Consider the following 11036-nt stretch of genomic DNA (forward strand, 5'->3'; position numbering starts at 1 on the left):
TAAATGTGAATGCAAATAAATATGTTAAATGTGTGTGTTCCCGTCGTACTGTGGTGATTCAGAACTGGATCAGAACTTCCTAGTTGGGCGGGTCACTGCCTTGGCAAACTGCACGCAGTTGATACGTCCGTCAGGCCCAACACCAGCGATCTTCAACAGGTCATCCACTGAAAACAGGACAAAACACCAGTCAATCAAACTAATCCACAGCCCACTGGATAGCATCATGTTACAAACTACACTCATTTTGTGAAATTTCTACTTAATATTGACCGCCATCCCCTGCCCTCACCCTCCGCGTCTGTGAGTTTCTCCCCCAAAGAGGTGAGCTTGGCACGGAGCTCTGAGGCAGTGAGGTAACCCTTCTGCTCCTTGTCAGCCATGTTCAGAGCATCCAGGATCTCCTGCTCTGGTGACTCCTGCTGGTGCTGTTTGTACATGATGCCGAGGAATGTAGAGAAGTCCAGCTCCCCACTCCTATCTGAACACGCACACGCACACGCGCACACGCACGCGCGCACACACACACACACACACACACACACACACACACACACACACACACACACACACACACACACACACACACACACACACACACACACACACACACACACACACACACACACACACACACACACACACACACACACACACACACACACACACACACACACACAACCATCTATGTTATAGATGGTTTACCCTTTTAAAATGGTACTAAAAACAACAACAAGGCATTTGCCTAGAAGATGCCATGTACTTAAAATGTAAAGATATACAAGTTATACATCTACAATTCATTTAACCCCTGCTCACTTTGCTAGGATGGGATGGCTCAAGGTAGAGAACAGAGTACAGCAACTTGCAAGGGCCTGGTCTACAAGATACACTACACCACAAAGACTCCCATGTACCTGTCAAACTACTTCAAAAACGTTAGTGACATCCACAATCACAACACCAGAGGGAGCTCCACAAATCACGTTCAACCCAGATTCGGCTCTAACAAGGGATTAAATTAGTTCTACTGCTATGCCACAAAAATGTGGAATGTCCTACCAACAGTTATAAAAACATGTGAATTCCTACTCTCCTTCAAAACCCTGTAAAAAAAAGTCAAAGCTGTTTACTTTACATATTTTTATTTTCGATTTCTACCCGTTTGTTGTTGATGTTTTTGCATAGTAGTGTATATTTGTCTGTCATTAAATGTTTTGATGAACTGAGTACAAAGGACCCCAATGGAAACAAGCCATAGTGCTTTCTTGGGTTTAAAATCCTCTTAACAGACCTTGTATTGAACTGTACTTCCCTGTGCTTTCTTGGGCTTAAAATCCTCTCAACAGACCTTGTATTGAACTTTACTTCCCTGTGCTTGTCTTTGCAAACTGTTAATAAGGTGTTCAATCAATTCAATCAATCAACTAACAAAATGTATTATTGTTATTATTATCATTACCACTTCCAACCGCTGCAGGTGTGTTATATTAATATAATAATATAATATTATTTAAAAAATACACTTTAAGAGAGTAGGAGAGAGATGAACAGACAGATAGACAGACAGGTGTACATATCTTGTGTCTGTATAGGTACACACACACAACATAACAGAGAGATGGAGAGACAGGAGTACTGTACCTATCTTATGGATCATTAAGTGTCTGTCCACTTCGGACCAGGTGGGACTTGAACCCAAGCAGCGCATCACTGTGATCAGCTCCTTGGCATCAATCTTCCCACATCGCTTTTTATCGTAGAGCGAAAAACACTCTTTAAACTCTGCAAAACATCATCTGTCAGCTGTACACATCCAGGTGGCGATATATTTAAAATGTTCAAAAATGTTGTATACATAGTGTACATATAGTACAGTATATATTGCACCATAAAATATATCTGGGACCCTGGAATTTCATTTTCAATATATACTTTACATGTATTTTGGCCACTCAAAGTATATTTTCTTCTATATATTTGTTCTGTCTGTCTGTCTGTCTGTCTGTCTGTCTGTCTGTCTGTCTGTCTGTCTGTCTGTCTGTCTGTCTGTCTGTCTGTCTGTCTGTCTGTCTGTCTGTCTGTCTGTCTGTCTGTCTGTCTGTCTGTCTGTCTGTCTGTCTGTCTGTCTGTCTGTCTGTCTGTCTGTCTGTCTGTGTGTGTGTGTGTGTGTGTGTGTGTGTGTGTGTGTGTGTGTGTGTGTGTGTGTGTGTGTGTGTGTGTGTGTGTGTGTGTGGCTCGTTAGGTACACCAGAGCAAGTGAGTGCCCCCCATTCAATGGGAACAAGTACAGGCTTTGTACTGATGCAGGGTTAGGGCACTGATGCAGGGCATGTGAGACACTCTACTGTCTGTCTTCTCAACTCGAGTCTGTTGTGAAACAGACCAACAATGACAGTTCCCAACCCTGGTTCTCAGGAACTGGTACTGCTGGGTTGTTGTTGTTTAGTTTCATCAGGTTGATAACTACATTCACCCTCAGGCTGTGCTCCAAGCACAATTGGTCCCTTATCAGACTTGAAGTTTACTTTTTTGTTTGAACAGTAGTAGCCATCCTGGTAGGATAGAAAACCAGCTGTTCGAATGTCCTGGTAGGATAAAACCCCAAAGTATTAGTAGAAAAGCAATCCACAAGTACTAGGGTTCTCAGAAGACCATGGTTGGGGAGCACTACTCTACTATGCTATTCATCTGCACCAATTAACTCAATTAAATCACTCTGTTCATCCTTTTGTGAAATTACGGTAGAGTAACAGCTTTCCAACATCAAACACAAAAAGCAGTGATCCATTTCCCAACCTTACCGATGATCTGATCTTGTGTCAGGAACTTTGCCTGTGATAAAAATAGGAACATAAAAACGTCAAATATGTTTTCAGACTAGCAACATAAGGCCAACTTCTACGTCATTAAATTTAGTTAAACACTAAGTTTGTTTAAAGTTGCATTTTTATTTAACAATAAAATATACGTACGGAAACTACTAAAATACAGTAAAATTATCAGAGAAGATTAGAGATATTCAATAAAAGTTAGAAGAGGAAACTGTAGAATAAAAAAAATATTTCCTACGTGTGCTTACCATGGTTTCTGTGCAGGCTAGAGTCTTGTCAGATGAATTTGTCAGCTGCTCTGTTCCTACTGAAGCTGCTGAATCTGATCAGGTGTTTCGGGTGTTACGGTGTCCTGGGGTGTGTGTAAGATGAGGATGATAGTGGGACTGGAGGCGGTGTGCCGTGCCGTGTCATCCATCTCCCTTTACTGACATCCAAACCGCATGTGTAATGTTTGATGTCTGAACTGTTGAACTTGCCCATTGATTCCTTCAGCAGGCGGCTATAGGTTTCAATAAAGCAAGCCTCTCTTCTTGTTTACTTACTGGCTGAATATTTTACTGAACTGATAGGCAGATTATGCTATTGAGTGTGTGTGTGTGTGTGTGTGTGTGTGTGTGTGTGTGTGTGTGTGTGTGTGTGTGTGTGTGTGTGTGTGTGTGTGTGTGTGTGTGTGTGTGTGTGTGTGTGTGGGGGGGGGGGGGTGCTGACAGCGGCTGTAAATGGTGTTTATATATTTGTAATCAGTGGTTTTAGCTTATTTATCTGACTTCAGTAAAATTGTAAAGACTCTAGCCTCTAATTAAATCAAGCCTCCCTCCTATTTTCTTATCTCTTATTCAGGTCATATCTGTTTGTCTTCAGTTACAGTAATTGTCTAGAATGTAATGTAAACAGACAAAGGACTGTAAGGAGATAAGTTAGATACTGTATGTACAGCTGTGATATACAGTTTCTATAGACATAAGAGCATGTCAGCCATAGATGAGACAGACATTCAGAGACTAATTGCACAGACTAATTTATAATTACATTTAAAGTAGTTACATAGGTTATATAAGTATTTGCCTATATTTAAAAAAAAAAAAAAAAAAAAAAACTTAAGTCAATCTTACATTTCTACATATAACACTGAAAAATAAGCCACTTTTCTCTTAAGATAAGATCAAATAAGATGAAGGAAAATGGTGTTATGGAGTAGGTTTAGGGTGGTTGTAGTGGGTTGTTGATAGTTTTTTGGGGTGGAGTTAGTGGGTGTGTTATTGATAGCTTTGTGGGTGAAGGTAGAGCATGTAGAAGACGGAGGGCTGGGGCACATAGATGACCCCGGGGTATTTCTTCCTGAGGTCAGCGTTGCTCCACAGACAAACCGCCCACACACACACAAGGCCTAGAGAAACACAGAAACTACACACAAAACACAAAAAAAATACACATCAAAACCACACAAAAAGTGTGTGTGTGGGTTTGTGGGTGGGTGTGTGTGGGTGCGTGCGTGCGTGCGTGCGTGCATACACAAACCTGTAGAGCAAGAAGAGTCCGTTGCTGTCGTTGACAAGACCCTTTCTCTTCTGTTGGAGGGTCATGGCGATCATGGTAAAGAGAGTGAAGATGAGGAGGATGAAGGCCTGTCCTTCAGTGACCAGGTACCTGACACGAGACAGACAGACAGGTGGAATGGTAAGAATAATATAGTATAGAAATGATAGATAACTCACTGAAAAGAAATACATCATAGAATTCATATAATGCAATAACAATAAGGGCTCAGGAAAACAAGTCCTTCCTCTGACAGTGAAGCAGTCAAGTGTTATTGTCCTGATATGAGTTTTTTCTTTTTTTTTTTTACTTTTTTTATTGGAATTCTTAGTAAAATGATAAACAAATCAGAGTATAAACAACTATAAAATATAAAACAAGAAAAGACAATGACAAATAATTTGGTATGAATTCAAAAAATAAAATATACAACATAAAAACAACAAACAAACAGTTATACAGATACAAACAAAAAAACAGAACAACAACACACTCTTGCTCTCATACTCTCCCTGCACAGATCTTTTTGTAAAAGATCATAAGAAAAATAAAAACACTCAGTTCCTTTTTTTATTTTTCATTTTTTAATAAGTTAACCATTATGTAAGAGGGGTCAGCGTGCACTTATTGAAGTGGTCGATGAAGGGTTGCCAGGTCTTGTAAAATTTGTCTTCACTCCCTCTCAATTCAAACTTTATCTTTTCCAATTCCTGATATGAGTTTTAAATCTATCTCAGCCTGGGTCTTTTGTCTGTGGAGATCTGAGAGGTAATTACTCAGCACAGTCAGGGAAACACATAAATTATTCTACCACGCTGAAGATGAGCTCTCTCTCACACACACACACACGGATTGTTTTTCAGCTGGTGACTCCAAGTGGACGGGGGTGGCAGTGGAAGAGTGACTGCTTGGTAACTGGTTAGATCTAACAGCGTTGTTTGATCCCCGGCTTCTCCTGGCATAGTGTTGAAGTGTCCCAAGACACTGAACCCCTAACTGCCCCAATGAGCAGGTTGGTGCCTTACATGTTTGCCTGCATCATCGGTGTGTGAAGGGGTGAATCTACTCTAATGCACAATTTACAAAGTGCAACCCTGATGACCTCATCATGGAAATCACTACCCTAATGCTACGACTTCAGTTTCAATAAATGAACAAACTTTATGTTTCTAGGAGCTTTGTTATCTATCCCTGATGAAATAAAGGTACAAAAAAGACTGACCAATAGTAGAGTGCATTGGGCAGTAAAAGGAGCCAACCAGCCTGGGGCATCACTGGCTCCTCCTCCCTGGGACGGAAACAGCCCGAGAAATAGAGGAAAAGGATGAGGAAGAGAGGAATGTACCTAGAGAGAAAGAAAAGATTATCATTCGACCAACCCCTGTTCCTGTGCATTTTACTTGTAATTGGTATTGTTGACAATAAAGTTGAACCTTGAACCTTGTTGTAATGACGTTCTTGAATGCAGGCGCAGGTTTCAAGGGTGTTAATAAAGTCCAACAAAGGTACAAGTGCACAAGGCACAGTTCAGAGAAACTAGAAACAAGGACAAACACGGACGGGACCGTGTGGAGCTGCTAGTCTAGTCTAGAGCCAAACAATACTGCCTGCTGGCAGAGTGGAAGAGGGGGGTATATATAGGAGTGCACTAAGGAGGAACAGGTGTGGTTAATAGGCTGGAGATGAGGACCTCTGGAATGAGGGCGTGGGCGTGGTCGTGACACTTGTTCATCGAGTTCATTTCTTTAATAAAGCATCTGATTCTCTGAGCCTTTAAAAGGTACACTGTTAATATGAATTCCATCTAACTTTATCTGATCTTACAGCAGAAAACATTTAGATTCACATGCAGGGGGAAATAGTTTGACTTCTTACCACATGAAATGACCCAAAGTCTCATCATAGAAGTACAGAAGCTCAAAGGAATCAACCTGTTAAAACACAATATTATCAGCAAAGAATAGTATAGAGGGACTCATGCGCCACTAATAAGCAAAAGTACATTGAAATGAACCATGTATAACTAAACAAACCTAAACTAGACTACACTAAAAATAATGTAAACTAAAGTGAAGAAACTCAGGTTGTACCAGGGAAGCAGGTTTGAGGTTCTTCATTATTGGGTTTTCCCTGATGGACAGGTGGAGCTGGTAGCCAATCAGGAGGAGGTGATGTGTGATAGAGTCAGCCACCAGATGGATGCTGGTCCCCATGACAACAGCAATGATGCACAGGTAGATGACAGAACGGGGGAGGGTCTTGGGGCTTCGCTCTGTCAGCTGGGATATACATGTACGGTAATTAGACCCAAGTCAATATTTCTACTTCACACTCATGAAGTTAATCACACTTAACACCTGAGAGCTAGGTGTGTTTGTTTGTTTGTTTTCACTTACAACTGAATTTAAAGATGATACACAAAGAATCAATAAAAATGTGAAGGAGAATGCCTAAAAAATCATTTAGGGGCTTGAGAAGTAGCATTCTCCGGGAAGGTTTGTACATTAACTGTAGGATAAAATTACATCAATGTGGAATATACACATCTATTACAAATAAACATTAATAGACAATAGACAAAAAAAACAATTTGAACAATATAACAAAGAAAATAAACAACAAAAGCATATCGCATCAATAAAAGTCATAGACACAAAAAGTAAATATCGGACGGACCCAGGTTAATTCGGCTGACCATATGCAACGTATTTGGTGGTTAAGAGAAGCGATTTCAGAACTTGAATTGGTGAGAAGACACCTCCAGTAGATAATAAGTAATGGAGTTGTCTTCTCACCAATTCAAGAAAGTTCTGAAAACCACTTCTCTTACCCATTAAGACCTGGAACTGTGCCATTTTTAGATTTGAGCTAAAAAGCATTATTTTACACTTTGGGCTATTCAAAAATAGCAGATATACAAGCTCATAGCGCGGCACCGAGTGCCGCGCTATGAGCTTGTAGATCTGCTATTTTTGAAAAATTGTGAAAATGTGTGCAAATCTTTGAATACAATATATATTTTTAAAGCGAACATTTTTAACTCAAATCGTTGCTTCTGGGGGTCCCTGGAACAAAATATTTTGATGGGGGTCCGCGGCCAAATACATATAATTTTGGGGGTCCTTGACATCAAAATGATTGAGCACCACTGATATAGAACCATATACGTTTTTCAGAATACTGTTGAGATTTAGGAGACATGTCGAATCGGCTTCAGGTCTCAATGGGTTAACCACCAAATATTTTCATATGGTCTGCCTAATTAACCTGCTACCCAGTACGACCACAGTGTTCTTCTGTTGGCCACCAGGAGATTCTCAGTATTCACTGTGGGAGCTGCCCAGCATGACCATGGTGTGATGAGTTACCTTTAGCAGCAGGATGGGGGTGGAGATGTTGTAAGCCATGTGGAGAAAGTCTGCAGGGCTGGGTCTGTTCAGAGGAAACCATTCCACTGGCAGCAACAGCTATAACAAGAGTTATTATGGTTAGTAGGACTCTATCCATCTATCTCTGTCTGTTTGTCTAACCTTAGGGATATTGAGTTGTAATTATATAATCTAGTGTGATCAAAATAAGACACCAACAGTGTTGCCATGAACTGGGAGTTAGAGTTACGTAGATTGAGGACGTAGTTCATCCTCTCTAGCCTTTATTCTGTCCTCCATTCATCCGATGTACTATATCATATCAATCCCACAACTAACTAACAAGTTAGTCCATCCTTGTGCATCTCTCCTATGCCCTCCTATAGTACTACCATAGACACTCCAACCATGCTCTTTCTATAAACACATCAATTCACATTCTATGTCAGGTCAGGTTTTGAACTGAGATACCGTGACAATGGACCTGCCCACATCCAAGAGCCAGTTCTGTAGGGTGAAGCTGATCCACAGGTCCAGATGAAAATTAGGTTTAAACAAAGAATGGTCTTCTTCCCTGGACTTGGGCCTAGGTCTGGATCAGAACGACAGACAGGCGACAGACAGGTTACCAGGTATGTGTTAACTTTACTTTCAGGTTGCATTGACAACATATACACACACATTATCAGCCTCAGGGCAATTAAAAAAACAAGTAGTTTGTTTTTTGTTTGTTTTTGTTGTGTGTGTGTGTGTGTGTGTGTGTTGGGGGGGGGGGTATATTTCATTTTCTTGAATATATCAACTTGATGGCATTGACAATCTCAAATGCAGCACAGAGCTCTGCATGGTCAGGCTCCAACACATTAATGACCTACTCCGGTGTCCTTAATACTAGTACAGTAGGTCACTGAGGTCTTTTGACCAAGGATTCCTGGCTGTTCCTCAGACCAGATTAAAAACTAAAGCACTATTTAAATCCTTTGAAGTAGTGGCTCCTGGGCTGACCCAACAGCTGAAAGGTTAGGGCGCATTCCACATGAGCACAAAATGTCCCCGGTTATTTTCCCAGCTGGCCGTAGATGAAGATTTATTGTTTAAATCTTTTACATATTTATTATTTGACACTGCTGTGTCAAATTACTTACTTACTTACTTACTTATTCCTTGAGGACTGTCACGTCTAGTGGGGGTACTTAAGGTAGCTAAATGCCATAAAACACAATCACTTTTTACTTCACTCCTTAATGAGACAACAACAAGTAAATGAATGAGTGTCATGTCCCTCACATACAACACTTCTATCTCTGCAGGGGGTGATCAGGGAAAAGCCCCCCCAATACCAGCTGCTGTTTCAGGATCATCCTTCCATCACCACCTCCCCAAATTCTCAGTACATTGTCCTCTTGCTCAGCGACAAAGAGCAAGAGGTACTTTATCTTGTCTCAATCCATATTTATGAGTGTGCTATAATAGTTGTCTAAACATCATAATGACCTGTGATGTTTAAAACACAGAAAAACAAATTAACCACTCAAACTAGTCGACCGGTATCCCCTAGGGCTCTACACTTGTTCCACTTCTTTTTTCCGTCTACACCGAATGTTGTCACTGAAAATAGCTGATCTACAAGCTCACAATGTGTCGCAACGTGACGTGTTGTGAGCTTGTAGATCTGAGCTTGTAGAGCTGAGCTTGTAGCTCTTTAAAAAACTGTAGCTATAGAATTCATTAATAAAGATGTCACTATGATCCATCAACACTATTATAATTCCATTCTACTAAATAAAACTGCTATTTATTTTATGTACACACTCTGTGTGGAACACTTTTGGCGAGACAGCGGTTTAAGGCCATGTTTTAAAAATCTGTTTCACTACTTTCATTCTGTAGAATGTAAAATGGGCCTAAAGAAACAAACAAGATGTGTCAAACCTGGAAATGAAGGTCGCTGAGGTATGTCGCTTCCTGATTGATGACTCCATGTTTCCCTCTGACTTCCACAATCTATAGCTACACTTTCACAATGTCCATTAGCCTACTAACGATATTCCATAATACCACAATCTATAGGTCTAATATAACAATGTTCTTACCACATTAACCTTTCTATGTTACGATAAGGTAAACCTTTTCACAAAGGGAAATTTCCAAGCTACGACAGTGTCAGAGGTGACTAGTGAGGGTCAAGCAGATGGACTGGATAATACCGACGTTGTCATCTGTGAATCATCTCCATCTCTATCAAACTCTGTTTCCCAAAGAGCCCACGTCAGATTGTGTACAATATCCAAACTCAATACTTATGATAATGTCCAATCTTGTCTCTTCTCACTTCTCTTCCTGCAGAACATGATGTCCTGGTTCTGAAGACGACACAAAATGCATGTTCCGTAATGTCCTGTTGTACTATGTGAGCCCTGTTTGTTCTTGTACTTTTCCAGTACTGTGTTAAGAGTTTAATGTTGGGTTGTCACTGAACCACATGGCAAAGTAAAATGAAGCATTTGCTGAGTTCAGAAGATAGAGTCACACTGTCAGAAATTGTAGGCAAGAGTCTTTCTACTAGTGGGAAGCTGTCAGGTTCAGTTGAGATAAGCCCATAATCTGTATAAACCTTTCTGTGTTATATTGTACAGCTATAATCTGGTTTCAAATGAATAGAATTATTCCAGCTGTTCCAATTGATACTTCATCTAGGTGGGGAAAAAGGAGGTCATAATGATGGACCAGTAAAAATATAATGTTGCACTGTTAGAGTTTTGATTTTCTTTTGTAAAGCCAAGACTTGAAACTGATGGAAAGAAAACTGAAACAAAAGAAAGGAAAGCAGTCTGGTACAAAACCTGACTGAAAATGTATGTAAGTTATTAATCAAAGTCTATACAGAGGTCAGGTCAGCATTATAAGGTTATTAATACATATAAGCTAAATATAATAATTAGCCTAGATATAGGCTATAAATAATATAGGCAGATGATAAGAAGGGCAATGACTAATACTGGATTAAGTTGTTTATAACATGTGCATAGCCTTATTTATTCAGACAATTGGTAAATAGCATTTGAACAGGCTTTAAATGAATAGATTAAGATTACTGTCAATGAAGAACTCCCCCAGTGAAAGAAAGTGTATTGTCCCGCTGGGATTTTCCCAAATTGTTGGGAGTAAATTGGCTTAGAACACGCGTGCCTCTGCTTGGGTTGTACGCATGCAGCTAGTGTGAACCTCTGCTTGGGTTGTATGCAGCTATTCTGTGAGCCATTTATGGGAGCTGTGTTTTGATTCCCTTGTGCAC

General features: G+C 40.3%; 2 protein-coding genes across 2 annotated transcripts; both read right to left on the bottom strand.

Annotated features, from left to right (window-relative positions):
• Positions 1 to 69: 69 nt before the first annotated feature.
• On the bottom strand, positions 70 to 3252 carry calml4b (calmodulin-like 4b; the record flags this gene model as incomplete). Its single annotated transcript, XM_084059441.1, has 5 exons — positions 70 to 167; positions 293 to 481; positions 1645 to 1785; positions 2805 to 2835; positions 3181 to 3252. 5 exons carry the CDS (start codon positions 3250 to 3252, stop codon positions 70 to 72), a joined length of 531 nt encoding a protein of 176 aa, XP_083915567.1.
• An 841-nt stretch (positions 3253 to 4093) lies between these two features.
• cln6b (CLN6 transmembrane ER protein b) lies at positions 4094 to 10126 on the bottom strand (the record flags this gene model as incomplete). Its single annotated transcript, XM_084059442.1, has 8 exons — positions 4094 to 4241; positions 4356 to 4484; positions 5596 to 5718; positions 6249 to 6304; positions 6464 to 6652; positions 7742 to 7840; positions 8213 to 8333; positions 10074 to 10126. 8 exons carry the CDS (start codon positions 10124 to 10126, stop codon positions 4094 to 4096), a joined length of 918 nt encoding a protein of 305 aa, XP_083915568.1.
• Between the last annotated feature and the right edge of the window lie 910 nt (positions 10127 to 11036).

This window comes from Gymnoscopelus microlampas (genome assembly GCF_963454915.1).
Source record: "Gymnoscopelus microlampas genome assembly, chromosome: 6".
NCBI lineage: Eukaryota > Metazoa > Chordata > Actinopteri > Myctophiformes > Myctophidae > Gymnoscopelus > Gymnoscopelus microlampas.